We start from the raw sequence: 21,111 nt of genomic DNA, 5'->3' as shown, positions 1-21,111 counted from the left end.
CGGGGAGGCTTCGTAATCGTTTCCCGTCATCCTCCGGGCGCGCGTAGAGTGGGCCAGAGAAGGGCTCGAGAGATGGCCGGGGTGCCAGCGGGAGAAGGCCCGGCTTCCGAGGCGGCAGGACCGGGCGGCGTCAACGTCTTCGCCAACGACGGTTCTTTTCTCGAGCTGTTCAAGCGGCGCATGGAGGAAGCCTCTGCGTCGGGTGGAAAGAGCGGGCGAGAAACGGCGATGGCCGGAGCCGAGAAGCGGAAAGAGACCGAACCGCGGCCAGAGCCGCCCGGGGATCAAGAGCCACCGGGAAAGAAGCGGAGCGGGAACGCCCTCAGCTTCGTAAGGGATCTGGGCACTGACCTTTTCTCCTCTTCCCCCCTTGTTTCTCCTTTGTTGTGGTTCCCCTTGGCCTTCCCCGAAGGACCGAGGCTCAGAACCCCTTTTTGTCAATTTGCTTTCTCTCAAAAGTAGGATCTCTTTAATAAACACAGGCAGTGATTCTCCAGGTGCCGCCTCTCTAGACTATTCGCTTCCACCACCACCACCCATAGTATTTGCATCCCTGCTCCTCTATAAAAGAGATTACTTTTTATTAAAGCAATATGATGTTAGCAGGAGCAATGTTACATTTTCTTCTTCCTTCTGAACTCTTCCTCCCTTCCCCCCCCCCATCTGATTTGAAAGGCATCATATTGGACCCATCTTTCTAAGCATGTCTTGGGGTACTTGTGGCTATTTAGTACATTTCCACCACCCCCCTTCCCCACTGTATTAGTTCCTCCTCCCCCACCCCAAATACGAGTAGAAAATGAACTGATCCACAGTTGTTCACAGGACTGTGATGCTCCATGCTCGACACCATTCATTCCTGGGCAGGTTTATATGGGCTTCATAATTGCTGGGCTTCATAATATTGGCTGAATAATATTAACTCTATGCCATAACCCTAACCTTGATTTGATAAGGGTCTGTGGTGACAGATGTCCCAACTTCGAGTTTTCCTTTTGTGAATGTGAAGCTGCCATTCTTGACGTGCATATAATGTAGATTTTTTTTTTTTTAAATGGAAGCAATAGAGATGGAAACGTTTTGATCTGTTAGTACGGAATGCAATGTGCTTTGCTTTTAGTTGTCTTTGGGAAAACTTCATTTTAGGCTGATTCAGCCTTTATTAAAGCACAAGTAAATTAAGTGGAATGCATTAAAAGTCTATCAAAATGTTTTTGAAATGAAATTGCTTCCCCCTCCTCATACACATTTGTTGCTAGTGAATAGTAACAAATGTTTCTTAGCACATTGTTTTTTTGTATTCACAGTTTTAAAGTCATCAGTGTGTCTTTTGGGACCCAAATGAAATATTTTTGTTCTTGTTAATGTGATACAATAAGTCTGAAATATACTGAACCATTTTTATTTGCACTGGCTAGGGAAAATTGGAAGTATGATTTTATTCATCCTACATCAAGCATTAATTATAAATTTGAACATGAGGAATAAAGTCTGTTCTGCATTAAAATGAAATATACTCCTGGCCATATTTATTGACCTGTAATTCTAATTGGGTTCAATGGAATTTACTCCTAAGTATCTGTAGGCATTGTAGCCTAAACATTACAAATAAAGATGTTTTATTTCCAGTCTAAAATGTTGGGTGGAAGTTTTTAATTATAAACTGTTTTCCAACATGTATGTTTCCATCACTATATATATAAAACAATTTGTACTTGCAATGCATGTGGCATTGCTCCAGAAATGGATTGTGGAGGGAGTGCTGTATTATCTAAAAGTGATAATTGGAATCCCTGTTTTGTTTATTGCTAATTGAAATTGACATTTTCTATTTTAAACTGTCCTCTTCAACTGAAGATCAAAAATTCTGTTTTTCAACATAAAACTGAATCACATACATGCTTATATGGTATTCTAAATACCATTTTTAAATGTATGCAGAAGGCCTTTGCATTTGTATCTAAGATTATATTAGCATACACCACTTCCCAAGACCATAAAAAAAGATGATTATTTTGAATTAATGTTGTATTGATTCTGCTAACTTTATTGCTTTCATGATTTTGAGCAAATAAAAGTTCTTCACATAATGTATTCCAGATTGTTATATTGTAGGGAAATAAAAGTAAAAAATAGAATGGTGTTCCTATTTCCCACCAGGCAGCAAACCTGAACAGAAATTGGAATACTTCCATTTCTTGTTGCTTGTTAATGTCTTTTAATGTTTGGGCTTAACTGTACAGATGTATTGGTGAACACTGCTAAGGTGCCCTTTTACCCTCCTAGCACAGCGGTGTAGGTAACGCTCGGCAGCTCTGTACAGACTGACAGGTGTGATGGCGAGCTAAGATGATCTAATTGAAGGACTCCCTATACCGTTATATAGTGGGCAACATTCCCCTTGCAGCTCCCAGGCTCGTATAACGGTTGCAGTCTTCTATCCCTTCACCCAGGTGGGCAAGCGGAGAGGGGGCAGCAAGCTAGCCCTGAAGACAGGAATGGTAGCCAAGAAACAAAAGACAGAGGAGGAGGTAAGCTGGGACACATCAGGAATAATAGAGATATGAGTTTAAAACCCTAGTTTAAAATTGACAGCTGGGTCTGTCCTTATGGGCTTGGAAAAATATTGACTTGTTTCTTGTTCATTTGTAATAAGAACATTTTTTATTCATTTCCTAAATCTGTTTTAAGTGAGATTTTGTGTCCATTTTTGGTGTATAAAATGAATTTAGCTCCAAAAAGATCAGAGCCGCAATGTATATCCTGTTGTCCTAACTCCACCTTATGTAGCAGATTAGAATGAGACAGGGTAATCGGAAGTCCATGCAGTAAGTATTGTGGCTGACTTCTCCAATAAAATTACAATCTCTGTGTTTCAATTGAATGGCTTCCCTAGATTTATATGTAGGCTGATGTTCATGAGAACTGGTACCCTAAGAATGTTTTTAAGTTCAGTTGTTAAATTTGTATTCCGTAACTGGCTCCCTTTTTTTTTTTTTCTGTTGTAGGTTTTGACAAATAAAGGAGATGCATGGGCGAAATATATGGCTGAAGTGAAAAAGTACAAAGCCCACCAGTGCAGTGATGATGATAAAACCCGGCCTTTAGTGAAATAACTTTTATCTCCAGCCTGGACTGTCTGTGATGTACATAATTATTTAAAATATCAAAGGAGTAGTGCGGCCCCACAAGACTGAATGCTGCCATGGCAGCAGGAGACTTGCCATACTTTTATATTTGAAAATTTAGAGCCTTCTTCACTGATTCATTTATTGTTTTCCCCTTCTTCTGAGAGCTAAGAACTTTGACTTAGTTGCCAGATTTTTAATTTGTAACACTCTGTCTCCAAATAGTGAATTGGTCTGACATTTCTTTCCCAAAATCATCAGGCAAGATACCTTTGCTGATAAACCTTCAGCATTGAACCTTTGCTTAACATTTTCTGTACCCCTGAACTTTCTACTATAGGACATGCTAAGAAGCTCTCTCTATCAAATTCAGTACCTCTTAACTGCTTAAGACAAATTTAAGATATGGTTGCAAATAGTACTGCAGACTGTAATAATTCCAGAGCTTGAAGTAATCCCTGTTCACTATGAAAGACAAATGAATCTGGATCTCGATACGTTTAATGTCTGACTGTTCTGTAGTTGCATTTATGCCCGTGTTGTTCTCTCCGTACTCCAATTTCACTGCATATTGCAATGAATTATGGAGTTTTGTATTTAATTCCAGCTGCTGCTTAAGCTTTTTCCTAGCCTTTTCCTATGCATGCTCCAATCTAATACTGGGGGATATCCTGTGCCTGTCTACTAAGAAGCAAAACACTTGGTCTGATTTTGTACCAAGTATTACATATTGGAGAAAATCACTAAAGTTACCTTAGGTGCTCTCTGCAATGAATTCTAGATACTATAATTTTAACCTTTGACTGCTCCTGTGCCCCACTCCTAGGTGTTTTGAGCAGAGGTCCTTGGCTCTGAAAGCAAGAACTCGGGTCTATAGTCACTGTATTGATAATGGGTTTTTGCATGCATGGGACCTATGCCTTTTTATCACTTGTTTACGTATACTGAGTTTGGTTTCTTATACTTTCCATAAAATACTGTTGAAATGGAAAGCACCCGACGTGCATTTGGACACTGAAACTGGGCATGACAATTTCAAATAAGGGCTTCTGGTACAATCCCAGCAATCAATTTCAAGTCAGGAAACACTAATGAAATCTTGTTTTCTGGCTGACATAGAGAAGCTGTTTTTTGTTGTGCTGGAATTGGGTTTCACTTCTAAATGTTATCCAGTTTGTGCCATTTTCTCTTAATAGATTGGGCTGATTTTTGAGCTGCACTATTAATGCGATATTCACAAAGATGGATTTGTACTCTGGAGAAAAACAATCTGAGGTTTGATCTCACTATTTGGGTCTATTTTTTTTCTTCAATCATCACTGTTCATCACTGGACCAGATCTATTAAATAAATTTCTGCCATGAAAAGGCCATTGGTTTCCACATTCAATATATCTTGGGCCTTTGTGTAATGCATTTGAAGAACAATGCTTTCTTTATATTAGGGTTCTTTAAGCATTTTTGCTGGAATTTCACATAAAACATCTGAATGTTCTTTAGTGTAACTAAGAACTCATTACATAACAGCTTTTACATGCACAATGAGCATGTAGGAAATATTTCTGAATATGGTAAGGGAGTGGTTAGACAAAACAAAAATTCTGTTTTTGCCTCTCATAATATCATGAGAGATTGTTGTTAAAACACCAGAAAAAAATAATAAAGGTTTGCTATTTTATTTCCAGCTTCCTGTAAAGTGATGCTAATTTTCTTCTTTGTTATACACTCAATCAGGCTTGCGACTCTATTGCTTTTGACCTCCACAGCCCAGATTAGAGTACTAATCATCCTTAATAATAGTAATATTTTTAAATAATACAATTTTGTTGTGGATATTTGTTGGTATATGTTTTCCATATATATATTTTCTAAATGGCATTATTTAAACATGCAAAGTCATTAAAACTGTTTACTGAAGGTATAACCATAGCATCCAGATTTTCCTTTGTTTATGTGGTAATAATAAGCCTTTAAATACAAGTGATACTGATCAATAGTTATCAGAGGGTTGAAAGCTAAATGAAGAATTGTTCTGCACTTAAAATGATTAGAATTGCTTTCCATAAATATGCATTGTAAAGTTAGAGAAAATGGATTAATTTTCTTACTGTAATAGTGCAGCCAAGAAGTTTATTTCTAAACTGTCATGGTTTGCACATGCAGACACTACTAGGTTCATGCATTGTGCTAAGCCCAAATGAGATAACTCATGTTAAAGCTTACCATATTGCATAAACATAGCTATAATTACATAATGGAAAAAAGGGCACTTCTGTCTATAAATTAGTGAAATGTTGTATTTTGCTTTCAATTAAAAAAGATGCATTTGCCCTTTTCTGAGTTATATTTACCATGTTTTTGAAAAAAAATAGTTAATGGAACAGGTAAAAACCATAGTAAGTGGAGCATGAAAACAGTTCCTTTCACAGTACACAAGCTGTTGCTCATATTTTCCAGACGTTCTTTGACTATTGCATGTACTTTTGTATTTTGAAATATATCTTTTACTAAACGATGGTCACTGCATTTCCACTTCCCAAGCTATTTTCACATCAGTTATAATTTTGGGTTATATTACTAGATTTAATCAGTCATATTAGCCACATGGAATTGACCCTCTGTTCTGTGGATTTTATTTTTTTATGAATTAAATAGAGCAATTACCTTACCTAGTGATTCTTTGGGATAGAAAAAAAGAAATAATTGGTACTATTTCTCTTTAAGTGATAGTCCCTTATAGTAAACCCCCATCTTCCTGTAAAGAAAAAAAATTTCTTCTGTAAAGAAAAAAACTTCTGGTTTTTCTCCCCCTTTTCCTTTGATTTTCCAAACCAGTAAGGATAGGGGCTTTAAATATCCTTCCATACAGCATTGGAGAAAGTGATCCCATGTCTTGAAAGGAACTATGCCACTTTTAAGTCATTTATATATTGCCCGCTTCAATGTTCTGAGTGGCTTAAGAGAATTCATAGATGAAGTGAAATGTTTGGCACAATATTGTACTCTCTAGGAGACCGTGCTTGGCCTGAAAGATATATACCATGTTATTTTCCTCAGTATTATGATTTCCTAAATACAGATTTTGATGGTCTGCATGAAGCAATCTTAATATTTCCCATATCTCTAAACAACGAGATACTAATACTCAACAGAGCATGCTGGTTAGAGTATACTAGTAACTTAAATACTGAACTCCATCTTTACTTCTGCCACTTTTTTGGGGGGTGAACTTCAAAATGAAGATACAAGTGATACCAAGGGATGAGATAACATGGGACAAGGACTTTCAAAGAAATGTACTTTAAAATGGGTCCACCAACTCCAACGACCACTACCAATTCGTGGCTTATTGGCAATCGGACCATGCAAGCAGCTGGCAAGCGCGTGCGGAACCATTGCCCCCGCCCGCCGCTGGTCCACGGAGCTGGAAAGGTTGGAGACCTTCACTGTTTACTTCACCGGGGGTGGGTGGGTGTCATGGCTGTGTGAATGAGAAAACAGAATAAAAGGGAAGAGTAAGATATTGTTCACAAGAAGCCCCTTAGTACTGTCATCCAAAGGAATTAATATTTTTTGCCTTAAACTGATTTCTAGACTTGCTCCTATTTGTTCCTTAAATTTTCTGTATTGTCTTCTCATGGCCAAATCATCATTTGACGCATTGTGCTGTTTCTCCCCTGCCAGTTTTGGAATTGCAAATAAAAGATTATTTGTAGTATGGCTTACAAAACAGATATGACTTCATTCCCAAAACCAATGTAACTTTCTTGTTGCCAAATTGCAATTTCCAAGATTCCTTACAATACCGTAGGTCTGCTGGGAGTTCCATTCAGAAGGGCTGTACAATAGCAAGATCAGATCCTACTAATGTATAGAATCATGCTTGATTGCAACAATGGCAACTAATTTCTAATTCTATTAAAGGTAAAAAAGAGAACAGAATCAATGATAAACTAATCCAGAATACCTCATTCTCTATTTCTACTCACTTTCACTAATAGAAAAGTTTTCTACAGTCACCTTGGCCAATGTATGTACTTTAGAAGGCACTGCTGACAATGTTTATTTTCCATTTCAATGCAATGTACATCCGTTTTAAATCTTTCAAGCACTAGATCTTTGTTATGGACAATACATAATCAGAAAAGCACTTTCACATTTCTGTACTTGCAAGGCAATAAACAATATGATTTAAGGAAAGCCTTTTCACATGTTGGCTTTGCTGCATCCTAGTAACAGCCTGTCTTAACAGGTTCTTATGGGACAAAATCTTCTTTTATGTAAGACAAATAGTAGATTGCCTACAAATAAACATTTCTTCACTCTTCAGAATATATGGATGTTTTAACTCACAACCAGCATTTAAAAGGATCTTACCAAACTGAATTGTAAACTTTCCATAAAAATATTTCTCACTTTAAACAAGCTATATATATATATATCTAAATGTCAACACTTTTTTCATATAGTAGAAAGGCAGAAATTTCAGATTGTGACAAAGAATCTGCACTTAGCCCATCCCTGCTCCTTCCAGTGAACTTCACCCAAATGAAGATTTGAGTGAAACAAACTATTGCTTTCAATATCTGTTACATCCATGTGACTTTTTCCTAGTATGGTGAATAAGTATTAGGTGGAGAATCTGCTTGCCTTACAGGGGTTTGAGAAGAGGCACTATATATACTTCTTCAAAATAGATAAAAACTCTTTATTTGATGGAGAAAAAAAGAGCAAGGAAATGCTATCCTTTTCTCTTAACTAAAACAAAAATATTGTAAAAGAAGCACTTCCAAAAGCAACAAGAACAGGTTCAATCTCCTTCCCTAGCAAATATTACAGCTTCAAGCTACTCTAGGCAGGTAGCTAACTAGCTTCTAAGGCTTGTTTTCTGCATTGTGTACTTGTACTGATAGATGAATTTCAATAGTGGCCCAAATATAAAATGCCTGGGATTTTTTCTACATTAAATTCTTTTTCCCCATGAACTGACCAGAGCTGGCATAATAGCCTTAGAATTTCTCATGAACTGACCAGAGCTGGCATAATAGCCTTAGAATTTCTCATGAATTGACCAGAGCTGGTATAATAGCCTTAGAATTTCTCTTAATTTGTAAAATCTTAAGAGATCTTCAGCATCAGCTTTAAACAGCTTTTTCTTTCATTAACAAGTTAGAATTCCACTACAGTTTCCTACAACTGTACCCAGTAGTTTAACAGGGACATACAAAGGTATGAGGGTAGATAATTGGGTCAAAGAAGAATCTTGATTTTCTACAAAACTAAATTGTGAGTAGAGTGGAAGGAAAGTTTTAGTTCTGCCATTTCCCTGTTTCCTTCCAACCCCTCCCCACCATACACTGGATGCAACACTCAAAATATGGCACAAATCATCCTTTAGTACAGCCAGCATGGCTGCATGTGTCCGTAGGGGCTGGGACCGGTTTCTTTGGTGTACCCCAGAATTGTGCAAATAATGTCCAACATCCCAGGCCCCCAATATATCCACAGCCTGGAAGCATGAACGAGAGCAGGGCTCAAAGCCACCTCAGTTAGTCTCATAGGAGGAGAGCAGAGCAGCATCAACTGGCTCCATGCAAGAAGGACATGTGAATGATCGCATCAGCCAGTCATCAATGCAGTTTACATGGTAGATGTGTAGACAAGGCAGGAATCGGATGGGATCTCCATATACAAAATCCAGCATACAGATTACACACCTGGAGAAGTAAAAAAAGAAACTGAATGCTAATACAAAGGTTGCAAGATGGTTACCAGGCCAACTTGCTTCTATTTCCTGCTCAATTTCCTGCTTGGTAAATTTCAATTCAACTGCAAAAGACTACTTGCTATATTGTTTTGCCATACACTCAGCTTTTAAAAGTATAATATCAGCCTCCTGCACCGAACTTAATTTATGATATTTGAAAATTCCCCCGTGTTACTTTTTCCAAGTGGAAACTTGCAAGAATTGCTTTCTTCCATGTATAAGCCACATGTTCTAGACTCCAAAAAATAGCACACAAAGAATGAAGATTTTTAACATGTTATTAGGGTTCCTGATCTCTAGTTTATTTTGTTAGTCAGGAGATCAGAATATCACTGGTTTAATCCACTCCCATCCCATTCTCAATATCAATCTCACAGTAACCACAAAGAATCACAAATATCTTATCCAAAACAGCAATTAACACTGTTGATGTAAATATCACCCAACAGATTGTGCTGTGATGCTGGAATGGACTGAGTTCTTGCTGGCTATAAATGCCAGAGCAATGTACTCTAGCCTACTGGCTGATGGCTGATTATCAAATTTTCCTTCATGCTCTCAGTAATACTGAGTTTCTGAAATAAATATTGTTCTGCTAGACCAGTGCAAAGAAGCACAGTTCAAATTTCTGGATCATTTTGACTATCCATGATGAGAATTATACTCCAACACATTTAACAGAGGAAGATGCTCTGTGTCCTTTCCACAGAGAAAATTCAGAAACATGCAGCTCATTACAGGTAGTTCTTGCTTACTTTATCTGCCTTCTTTAGTCATCATTCAAAGTTAGAATGATGTAAAAAATAGCTTTTTGACCAATCCTTGTATTTATGACTCTCACATAACCATATCGCCACTATGGTGACCATAGTGACATGATCACCATTGGGGCACTTTCCAATCGGCATGCATTACTGACCATTACAATGTACAGCGATCATATGTTCACCATTCACTTGCTTCACAACTGACAACTGGCTTCTGACAAGTAGAGTTAATGGAGAATATGGAAGTAAAATTGAAGTTGTAGTCATGTGATGTCTTGCTTAACGACTGGGGTGATTTGTTCAATGACCAAATATAAAGTAATGTTAAGTCCGTCACAGTCACATGATTTTACACTTATTGACCACATGCTTACTGATGGAGTTGTCACTCCCAATTGTGGTCACAAACCACCTGTAACTATTTTACTTAATAGTTTAGCATAAGAAGCTATAATAAAGCCCTGCTGTGTTGATTACTTTGGGAATAGATTCAAAAGACTTAAGTACAATTTCTGCAAAGATGCACAATTCATCATATCCTGTGTTATCTAGCAGAATCCCTATATCGTGTGCAGTTTTTCTTTAAGTCAGCAGTAATCTGTTTTTTAAACAAACAAACAAACAAACAAAGCAAGTAAAGTTTGAAAGCTTCCTGAAGTCACTTCTAGTGAGATGGACAGCTATACAAATATTATAAATAAATAAAAATAAGGCATAGCATATTCCTGTTGCTGTCAGCTCTGTCCCACTGGGAGGGCCATTTCTGCATACCGTCAATAACTTCTAAAAATATTTTTGTATTCATTAGCAATTAATCACTATAATACTTTCAAGATTTGTTTTGACTTTACAAAATACATTTAAAGCATGGTGCTTTACATACTCTTTGATTTTCTTTTCTGATGGCTCTGAGCCGGGATCAAATATTCCTTTAGGAAGGTGCTGAATTAGTCCAATCCTTTGAGCTATCCGGATTTGCTCCTCTTCTGTTAGTTGTGTGGCAAGACGTGCCTGGCTAGGCGTTGGGTGATACACTGGAATTGGAGTATGATCCTAGAAAGTCAGACAACAGTGTGGCTGAACATTTACTATTCTAATAAATAGCTTGTTACATGGATTCATAATTACACATCATAATACAAGTAACAACTCCCTTTTCTCTCTGATTGCTAGAAAATTTAAAATACTCTCCCTTTTAACATGCCCTCACTGTTAACAAATGAAAATAATCCAGAGAAATCCTACACTGACACACATAGCTATTTATCATTTTGACACACAGAGGGCTGAACTGTAAGATAATATTGTGGTATGGCAGATGGGCTAAAATAAGTTTTCTAATGAGTGTCAGAAGCTTTTCTACAGGATCAGTCACCTGTTACTTTCACATGTCACAGGATCCCCTTTTTTTCTATACACACATCTGTTATGAACCATGCAGGCCATTAATTCACCACTAATGAGTGGATCCCCTACTTGTTTTCTAACTAGTCTCACATTTAGAGCAAACATTTTGATTTGCAATATGTTAGAATGTAAAGATAATTTCCCAATTTCAGATATTTCAGGCATTTCTCCTGAATCATTTTATTTTGAACTAAGGAGGCAAATTAGGTAAGAAATATGCACAAACTTTTCTGTGTGTACACAGAAATCCTAAATAGCACTGCTCCATTCAGAATTTCAGGAGGACTGTCTGAAGTCAACATTCAGCTTAATTTTGTAGTTTGTCCAATAATCACTAATTAAAATTTACACAGCAAGAATATCAGAAACAATATACACTAGCAGTCAACATCTGGTACATGTATTATTATCCTTTTCCAATTTGATGCCTACTTGACATGTTGGAACACAGCTTCCACAAATACTAGCCAGCACGGCTTGAAGAATAATGGGAGACATAGCCTAATAATTATGGAAGGTAGCAAGCTGGAAACGACTGACATACACAACTGCTGCATTTGGATGCTTGGGATTATAAAATGTATTTAACTTTTTTAAAAAGTAATCTATGCTTCACAATTATGCAATAATGAATTCCATGGAGCTGGCTTGATTTTGGTCTTTTTAAACATCAGTCTTTATTCATCTCTGCCTATTCATTTCAGCTGAATGTTGAAGTGTCCTTGTAAATCCTTACTCGTACGTACAGTTTCAAACATCCACTATGAACAATATAAAGGGAATTATTGCTTTAGTCCATTCCTTGCTACTTACTGCACAAATTGTTAATGCCTACCTAGCTTAAAGTGGATGGTTAGTTTTTGGCATTGGATATTATATGACCACAGCCCATAACTAAATGCACGGTACAGTGTATTGTATGAATCCAAGCAAATGAGCTAGCTGTGACTCAGGTAACCATGAATTAGCATATCCTGTAACTCAATGCTTCTAAACCTGTGGTCCGCAGTCCCCTGGGGGGCCACGATGTCATCACAGAGGAGGTCCAGGAAAGCTTGAAAAAATGTTATGATTTAAATCTTGAGTTAAGTCTTGGTGGTCCATGGCCACAAAAGGTATTTAAAGGGGGTCTGTGGTGAGGAAAAGCTGGAGAACCACTGCTGTAACCAATTTCATTCAGGTCTGTAGTAACATATAAAACTATTCTCTATTTCTCAGTCTTCCTTGTCTCTTCTTCCTCTATAGAACAGCAACTTCACTTTGGGAAAAAAGTAACCTGCATGTGTGACAGCTTGTGAAAACATAAAAGAAAAATATAATTGCTCTCAAATCTCTTGTGCTCTCAGACACAAGTAATAGAAATCAGAGGCAGCTGAGACAACTATCCAAAGAATGACACCAAACAATGTGTGCTAGGTAATTTGTCTCTAGAAAGAGACAGTGGCACATGAAATCAAAAGGATTTGTTTTCTAAACATTCACAAGGAACAAGGTATGCATATTTAACAAAAATAGGCTGGAAGCTTAACACATGCTTCAGATCTTTATTTGCTTTAGGAAACAATTGCTGATTGATAGCATTTTTGTAGCATGAGTTAAAATTCCAGTTTCCCTCTATCCAATTTCACTTGCAATTCAAACTTGATAGAGATCTTTATCAAAAGTTCTTGGGTAAATTTAGCAATAATGAGATATGAGGACTTCCTAACTGTGAGGACAATTAACAGTGGAACAGATTGCCTTCAGAAGTTGTAGGTGCTTCATCATTGGAGGTTCTTAAGAAAAGACTGGACAGTTGACTGTCTCAAATGGTATAGGGCTCCTGCTTGAGCAATGATTTGGACTAGAAGACCCCCAAGATCCCTTCCAGCTCTATTCTGACTGAGTGACTTCCAAAGGACAGAAATAAAAAAGTAGATCCCTCAAGGGCCTGGTAGTTTTAAACTTGTCCATAAATGATCATTACTTAGAAGATAGGAAATGATGCAGAAGTATTCAGGGCAGTAAAAACCAAAAGGGATTATGAAGAAATCCAGAAGGATATTTTTAAACAGAGTGAATGGGCAGCAAAATGACTAATGTAGTTAAAATTTATGTAAGTGTAAATTAATGAAGAATAGGGCAAAAAATCTAGCTTGACATATGCTGCTGAGGGTTGTGTTATCTGTAATTAATCAGAAAGAAGTGAATAGTTGTTGACTAGTGTTGATTCAGGGTTTGAAGCTATGAAGAAGGTAAATTTAATGCTAGGGATCATTATGAAATGGACTGAAAATAAAATTGCCAACATTGTAATACCTTTATACAAATCTATTTCTGGCACCCCATGAACAGTTCTGGGTCTGATATTTTGAGATGTACATAATAAAACTAGAAAAACATACAGAGTACAGGTAGTGCTTGACTTACAACTACAATTGAGACCAGAATACCAGGCACAATTCATTTATGGTAGTAAGTTGAGGCACCCTCATAACTTAGATCTGATTTTACAACATTTTGTGTGGTGGCTGTTAGGTGAACACAGTGGCAGTAAGTGCAAACCCATTCTTCCAAATGGGTGTTTTTTAACAGAAATCTGCAAAAACTGCCAGAAACCAGGAATAATCATTGCAAATCAGTCATATGACCATGGGATGCTGCAAGCGATTGTAATGGCAAGCCAGCTGCCAAGCACCTGAAATGTGGTCATGTGACCATGAGGTTGTGGTGGGATGGCACATTTTACAATAGCCAGAACTGCTTCATGGACCACAAGGCACCCATCCCAGGCCCATCATAATTTCAAATGGCTGTTAAACAACCGGTTATAAGTTAAGGACTATCTGTGGTCAGAAACTAAGTTCACTGGGTGACATTGGGACAGTCATTGGGACAGGATTGTGGTTGTATGGAATAATAGATTGGAATCTTATGTATGCTGCCTATATGAAAGGCAATGTAGCAATAAAATTAATTTTAAAAAATGAGGAGGCCCTCTGACATCTTCCTTGCAAAAAAAAAAAAAAGGCTAGAACTTTAGGGAATAGAAAAAGAAGCAATTGAAGACATGACTGAAGCAAATGAAACCACAAATGATAAACAGAAAAACTGATGAGATTTTTCTGTTTTTCAAGGTAGCATCGTTAGGAGTCATTCAATGCTGCCGACATGACAGAGATTTAGACAAAAAACAAATACTTAATACAATATATACTTTTGTAGGTGGTGACACAACCACTAACTTGGGTACTTTTTAAGTGGGATTGGCTAAATTCATGGAGGACAGTTTTTATGAAAATTTAATATTACATCTGGGTCAGGGGCATCATGCCTGCAAGTACCATGTATAAGGGAATAATGGTAACAGAAAGGGGTATAGCAATAGCAATAGCACTTAGACTTATATACTGCTTCATAGTGCTTTTACAACCCTCTCTAAACAGTTTAGAGTCAGCATGTTGCCCCCAACAATCTGGGTCCTCATTTTACTGACCTTGGAAGATGGAAGGCTGAGTCAACCTTGAGCCAGTGAGATTTGAAATGCCGAACTGCAGCTAGTAATCAGCTGAAGTAGCCTGCAGTACTGCACTCTAACCATTGCGCCACCTCGGCTCTATTATCTTAATTTGAATGAAATGCAGGACTAAAATGAACCTTGACCTAATCTAGCAGGTTTACTATATTCTCATTCTTTCTCATACCCTGGACACCTACATATCTACATATAATTTTAAGTGAAAAGCTGCCCCTCCATAGATGGAAAAGATTAAATATGTTTACTCAACAAGACAGTAAGAGTTAATGCAGCTGTTCCTTTACTTTCCTACTTCCTCCCAGGCAGAGTTTTTATGGTGTTTTGTACTTCCAGACTATCCCTTTTAGCCCATAATCAGATAGTATGTTAAGTATGTTATGCTGATTATGGGTTGTTTCAGTGCAGACCATTTGATATGTTAACCTAGGTTTGCTAGCAATGTATGTTGATGCAGTTACAGTCAAGCCTGATTCTTTGATAAAGGCACATATATATGACGCATATATTAGTAAGCATCTGCCCTCACTTTTATACTTTGCATTTTAAACTGTAAACAGGTTAGTTTTTAGAGTCCCCCAGCTCTAAAAACCAAACTTTTTATGTATTAAGAGGCATTTGACTTTTTGTTTTCTCCTATAGAATATTCCTAAAGGCAAATTTGTTGTCTTTCTTCCTATCTCATTCATGATGTTACAGGAAATCCAATAACAGCTTCCTTTTGTAACTCTGTGTTTTGTCTTTGGAGATTCTCAACCCCTATGGGTTGTCCCATAGGTGCTGTTTTAAAAGGCAACAACTGGACTTTGTTTTTCTTGAAGACATTTTGCTTCTCTCCAAAGCTGAAAAGAACTGAAGAAGCTTCTTGGATGAGAAGGGAAACATCTTCAAGGAAAAACAAAGTCCAGTTGCCTTTTGAAAAAGCACCTTTGGATTTTCTGTGTTTTCTACTTCCTTTTTTCCTACTACATACAATATATTAAAAAAATAAAAGACAGAATGTTTGCACAATTTCTTTGCTTCATAGTACTAAGTCTTTGCCCGGAAGCCCCCACCGCAAAAATCAAGTACATTCTCTAATAAATTACCTGAACAGCCTTCCATTTCCCATGTCTTGTAATAAGCTAGAATAGAATAGAATTCTTTATTGGCCAAGTGTGATTGGACACACCAGGAATTCGTCTTGGTGCATATGCTCTTGGTGTTCATAAAAGAAAATATATTTTCTAATGTTTTTCCATAGCTGAATGGCAGTTCCTAGTTCTTTATTTAGAATATTGACCATGACTTAGCTTAATTCCATTAATTTATGTCTCATAGGATTTCTTTTTCTGATTGGGAAGAGTAATTACAGTAGTCCAAATGTAGACTAGCCTACACTCACAGCAGCCCAAGTAGTCTTCTCTTCAACCAAGGGAGCTTCCAGACTGATGGTTGGTAGCACAAAAACAGCATTGTGCAGCTGATATTTCATATTTTTCTCCTTAAAAGGTATTCGGTAATAAGGGGGGAAAAACAGGAAGTAATGAGAAAACACAGGAAGGTTACAACAAGCAGATGTCATCTTCTGGAGTCCAAATTTTCACAAACGAGTTAGAACAACCACAATAATAAAAGCCTCCTCTAAACCCACCCCAAGTTTAAAAACATGTTTCCAAACCATGGTCAATATTGTGCAACTAGAGCCGCTAAATGGATTCATCCTTGTAGAAATCTGCGGAAGAAGTGGGGGTCAACACTGCAGCAGCATCTGCCCTTTATCTCCTATAGGGTTCACGTGTGGACCGAGTCAAGTTCTCCATCATGGCTCCGGCCACCCCCAGTCCATCTCGCGTTACTTGCCCCCGAGTCGCGACATTCCCCAATGCCACCCCCTCGTCTGCACGCTAGCCCCTCGCGGGCTACTCAAAGCTGACCCCAACTGGCGAGAGCCTGGGAGCATCATCAGCCCCAGGGCTTCGGGACTCCCTTCCCCACCCTACGCGGTACCTGGTAGGGGGGCGGCGGGGCAGGGAGGGGAGGTGGGTCTCCAGGCCCAAGACTTGTCCCATCGCCGGTAGAATCGTTGAGTAGCGACAGGTCATCAGCTGCCTGCGAGGAGAGGCAGCCCCCCATGCCCGCCCGCTCCGGGCCGCTGCCGGGACCGGCCCGGCCAACCTCCGTCTACCAGCTCTAGAGGGAGGGGGGGGAGTGGCGGCTGGGAAAGGGGGCCTCGTCTAGGAGGACGGGAATTGTAGTTCTCAGCTCCGGGAGTCTTTGCGCTTGCGCAATAAAGAACTCGTTCTCTTGAGGGTGGAGAGAAGACCGGTTAGGTATATACTGCATTTTCTGTACTTCGCTTTCAGCGGCCTCCTTTCCTTTCAATGCAGTAAACAATCTGCTTTAAAACAATTATGTAATTTTATGCGTAGTAGTGATAAAGCTACTAAACAGCCCCCATCCCCCTGATATTTGAGTTTTGAGTTTTACAATACGAAATCAAGTGTTGTTCTGGGGATTTCTTGCATTACAAATTTTTGCTAGAAGCATTCCTGAGGTTTAAATAATGCTTCTAATTGGTAACATTTGATCTAGTGGCTGAAAAAATGTAGAGCATCTTTATACATTCCTCACTTTTCATGGAACCATCAACTCAGGCAAATGTCTTGCATGAATTATTTTCCTGTTTTCTATAACTCCTCTCATCCAACAGACTACCTTGGGATCTTGGTATTGGCTGAGCTTTGTTTTCTTGTTGTAAACGCTTAATCTCTGTAACATAGTCAATGCTTTGACGCAAGAGGTTTTTGTTGGTATTTTGTGAGGGGAAGCTTCTTCCACTGTCTATTTAAATAATTACATTATTGTAGGTTTTTACGTTAAGATTCTTTAAAGGGGAAGGCTATATCCCTCATTGTGCCTTTCTTGCCTGTAAATTTTGTTCTTCTCTTAGATTGGGCAAGGCTTCTCCCTTCTTAAAGAAGCGTTATGGATTTGATGTTATTTCATATATATACCACAGAGAGGGGGAACAATATGCATTCTACCTGTTTTATTTAATATGGCTTTGATGAACTTTGAAGAATTCTGGAGACTTTTGCAGTGATTTTTGAACCAAAACTTTCTGGCCCAATTTGGTTTTATCTTACTGTTCTCATTTTGTAGAGGTTTGTCCTTTGAAAATAAAATATTATTTTAACTTTTATGAACAAGTTTATTTCCTAAGAAAGCAAGACCAAATAGTCATGATCACTAGGCATAATTAAAATGTTAACTGCTAAGACAGCCTATGCACTTTTGCTTTATAATTTTTAAAGCTCCACGTTTATCACTGCAAAGGCAATACAGTCCTAATGTAATAAGATGTAATCTAGGTTACATATGAATATTCTCCAAATTTTATAATTTCAAGTATTTATCTCCTAGTCCTATAGGAAGGCAGTACTTTTATCAGCATTTGTGCATTTCCTGAATTTGGGCAACAAGTTAGATTAAAATTAGGTTGCTTTGAATGTGTTGTGTGAACCCATGAAAGTAAATTAATTCACCATAGTGTGATTAAAGTCATTATTTATAAAGTGTTCTATCCCTGAGTAATTAGCAGAATAAAAATATTTAAACATGAATCATTATCTGTTCACATAGTTTAAAACTGCAATTGCAGCAAGTCACAATACAGTGTTTGGTTAAAACAAGGAGTTGTAGCAATTAAAATGCTGAACAAAATAATTTTCTTTGTAAAATTTCTGCTCAGAAAAGAGATGTTGGATACTCACACCGAACTATTTCAAATGTGAGATCATAGTTGTCAGTACACAGAAAGATAACAGATAAGAGATGTAAGGATAACATACTTGCAAATATAAAATGAAAGTTCAACTTGATAGATATTGTAGGTATTCTATCAACTAGAGGCATCCACATCCATTATGTCTCTCCAGACTATTCCCATTCTGATTTTTTTGTTTCCAATTCTTTAACCTTTTGATTATCAATATTAATTGCAGATGTTCCATAATATACATAAATGCTTCTTTTCCATAGAAAAACACATGCTGTTAAATCAATCTATATAGATAAAAATGTAAATGTTCGTTTGTTCAAAATCGTAAATCTCCTAAAGTTCTTCACTGATTTCTTTGAAATTTTGACACAACGTTGCATTCGAATACGCGCGTGTTTTTATATACCTATATTATATAGATGTCACACCTGTGACAGGTAAAAACATGCTTTCTTGAAAAACAGCGCCATCTGCTGGACGTAAAAGCAACACACGCTATACTAAATATTTTATGCTTCCATTTCAATGTTTCCGATTTACGATCCATTTACGATTTCCAAATTTCCAATTTTACGATTCCATTTCAATGTTTCCGATTGCATTATTAAATTGAATTTTCATAGAGTTTGATTTATTTTCATTTTGATTTAATTATTTCGTACGACATTGCGTTGGAATTGAGCTGTGCCGTATCCCTCTGTAGCTCAGGTCACGCCTACTTTGCGTCCGTCCCACCAGTCTTTTCACTCGGTCGATTGGATTCAGACCTGAGTTGCCTTTCTCTATGTTTCTTTTGGGACTTCAACATCGCAGCACCACAATGGCAGGCACGAGCTGGGTCTTTTCCCCCTCAGCGCCGCCAAACCTACAAGCAAAATGGCGGGAAATGTCAACTGCCGCGAAGCGTCCTCCCGACTAACGGAGTGTGCCGTACCTTTGGCAGGGACCCCGATGCCGCCTGTGGTGCGGAAAGCTGCAAAGGAGAAGGCGGTTATACCGGCAAGCCGGGAAACCAGCTCTTACACCCACGGCAAAGTATCCTCGGAGGGGTCCGAAGACAAACCTCCGGAACCCCAGGAACGCAAACTCACTGACGGCAGCCTGGGCAGAGGCCTCCGCCAATCCCACGACGCGCAGCTCTCCCAATACAAGCACCAAATAGGTAAAAGTCCAAGAAAGCAATTGATTAAGCGACATTAAAGTCCAAAAAGAAACGTAGGGAAAGGCAACTCAGGTCTGAATCCAGTCGACCGAGTAAAAAGACTGGTGGGATGGAGGCAAAGTAGGTATGACCTGAGCTACAGAGGGACATTATTGGCACTCGGTCAAAAAATATTGTACACCCACAAGACTGGGCCACAGCAACGCGTGGCCGGGTACAGCTAGTACAGAATAAAAAACATGAAAATAAGCTGCTTTACTTTAAGAGAAGACTGTCTCATTCCTCTGGTTTTCCCTATAGGACTGCATATCTAAAGACTACAATATATAATAGTATTAATAGGAAGTACTTGGGTACAATCTTCCACAGCTTTGTAACCTTTTTCTTATGATGAGATTCTGAAAGTCTTGTTATCATAACTTGCTATCAAGCACAGAGCATTTTCTGATCGAATGGTGCCCATGGCATGCTGAACCAAAAACTAAGTACTAACAAACAGGAGATTAAATTCTCACAATATTCTAGATCAGAGGTCTCCAACCTTTATGGCTTGGTGCCTCAGCAAGGGGAGAGGGGGGAAGTGGGCCACCAAGCCATTACCGGGCTGTGGCCTGTTTGGAACCAAGCCGCGTGTCAGGCTGTGAGTACACAGCTCAACTAGCACAAGCAGTGGGTGTGTGTGCATGTGAGTGAGTATGTGTGTGCAGCTCAAATAGCGCAAGTGGTGGGCTGTTGAGCTGCTCATGTGCGCACTAGTCAAGCTGCGCAAATGCGCCAGCCTGCCACTCACACAGATTGGTTCCAAACAGGCCACAGACTGGTAGCTGGCTGCGGCCTGGGGACCCCTATTCTAAATTGTTTTTGTGAGAATTCAGACTGCCATATTTGTCAGGCAGAATTCCTTCTGCTCCTTATATGAGGAGTCCTGACAAGCATAACTTGGTGCTTGTTTGAAAGGGACTGAATAAACAATAAACATGTGTTAACATGTGTGAACATAACCAAGTTTTTCTTGTTGCATTGACTTCAATATATGCTATAGAACTGTTGAATTTTGTTTCCATCCAGTTAAACTATTTGCATGACAAAGCCATTGTTACCCAATCCACTATTTCGTACTTTAATCAAATTGCTTCGTTTCACACCGTACACTGAATCTAAACAATTTTGGATTTGAAAAACCTTTTACCTAAAATGTGGTAAGCTAACTTGCAAACCCAGTTTTTGCATCCGCAAGCAGACTTTTCATAACCGATTCAATTCAGTTGCCTCGGTTTACCTTAACGATGAAGTAATAAGCGTGCACGAATATGCTGTTGTACAGTACTTCAGTCTATTTTAATTGGCTACTTGTGGATTAACATGCTGTGCAGATGCAGGAAACTGGATTAATTCAATGAACCATGGTTCCGTTAATCATGGGTTACCATTCCACGTGAGGACAGGGCCTATCAACAACTGTACAAGGAAAACAAACTGCTTGCTCGTTATTAAACTAAATATTTTAGGAAGCCACTCGAAAGCAACTTTCACTCCAGCTCGGGACCATTCGCCGCAAGGCAAGGTTGTGCCACGTGACCGCTAGTACCCAGACTCCAGGAGAA

General features: G+C 38.5%; 2 protein-coding genes across 4 annotated transcripts; one reads left to right on the top strand and one right to left on the bottom strand.

Moving 5' to 3' along the window:
• The first annotated feature begins 24 nt into the window (after positions 1-24).
• TRIR (telomerase RNA component interacting RNase) lies at positions 25-5,051 on the top strand. Its single transcript, XM_034406781.3, has 3 exons — positions 25-330; positions 2,454-2,531; positions 3,009-5,051. The coding sequence occupies exons 1-3, from the start codon at positions 73-75 to the stop codon at positions 3,114-3,116; spliced, it is 444 nt and encodes a 147-aa protein (XP_034262672.1). The 5' UTR covers positions 25-72; the 3' UTR covers positions 3,117-5,051.
• LOC117658615 (RING finger protein 11-like) lies at positions 4,788-16,848 on the bottom strand. Of its 3 annotated transcripts, XM_087887364.1 has the most exons (5): positions 16,572-16,777; positions 15,967-16,065; positions 10,545-10,714; positions 8,672-8,844; positions 6,409-6,608 (listed from the first exon to the last, which is right to left on the bottom strand). In XM_087887364.1, the coding sequence occupies exons 1-4, from the start codon at positions 16,695-16,697 to the stop codon at positions 8,673-8,675; spliced, it is 567 nt and encodes a 188-aa protein (XP_087743490.1). In that variant the 5' UTR covers positions 16,698-16,777; the 3' UTR covers positions 6,409-6,608; position 8,672. The 3 variants fall into 3 exon arrangements, with proteins under 3 accessions (XP_087743491.1, XP_087743490.1, XP_034262655.1); XM_087887365.1 differs by lacking the exon at positions 15,967-16,065 and having other exon boundaries at positions 4,788-6,608; positions 16,572-16,824; XM_034406764.2 differs by lacking the exons at positions 6,409-6,608; positions 15,967-16,065 and having other exon boundaries at positions 7,163-8,844; positions 16,572-16,848.
• Between the last annotated feature and the right edge of the window lie 4,263 nt (positions 16,849-21,111).

This window comes from Pantherophis guttatus, chromosome 2, assembly GCF_059756535.1.
Source record: "Pantherophis guttatus breed Tessera chromosome 2, ASM5975653v1, whole genome shotgun sequence".
In the NCBI taxonomy this organism is placed as follows: Eukaryota; Metazoa; Chordata; class Lepidosauria; order Squamata; family Colubridae; genus Pantherophis; species Pantherophis guttatus.
The sequence above is the reverse complement of the archived record's forward strand: the minus strand, read 5'-3'. Positions and strand labels throughout refer to the sequence as shown.

What these genes read in the sequence shown, in the direction of transcription:
- TRIR (XM_034406781.3), top strand. Translation starts at nt 73, where the DNA reads ATGGCCGGGGTGCCAGCGGGAGAAGGCCCGGCTTCCGAGGCGGCAGGA. An exon ending in GCGGGAACGCCCTCAGCTTC is followed by an intron (nt 331 to 2,453) that starts GTAAGGGATCTG and finishes CCCTTCACCCAG; the next exon opens with GTGGGCAAGCGGAGAGGGGG. An exon ending in AACAAAAGACAGAGGAGGAG is followed by an intron (nt 2,532 to 3,008) that starts GTAAGCTGGGAC and finishes TTTCTGTTGTAG; the next exon opens with GTTTTGACAAATAAAGGAGA.
- LOC117658615 (XM_087887364.1), bottom strand. Translation starts at nt 16,697, where the DNA reads ATGGGGGGCTGCCTCTCCTCGCAGGCAGCTGATGACCTGTCGCTACTC. An exon ending in CCCCGCCGCCCCCCTACCAG is followed by an intron (nt 16,066 to 16,571) that starts GTACCGCGTAGG and finishes ATACCTTTTAAG; the next exon opens with GAGAAAAATATGAAATATCA. An exon ending in TCAGAAAAGAAAATCAAAGA is followed by an intron (nt 8,845 to 10,544) that starts GTATGTAAAGCA and finishes TTACTTCTCCAG; the next exon opens with GTGTGTAATCTGTATGCTGG.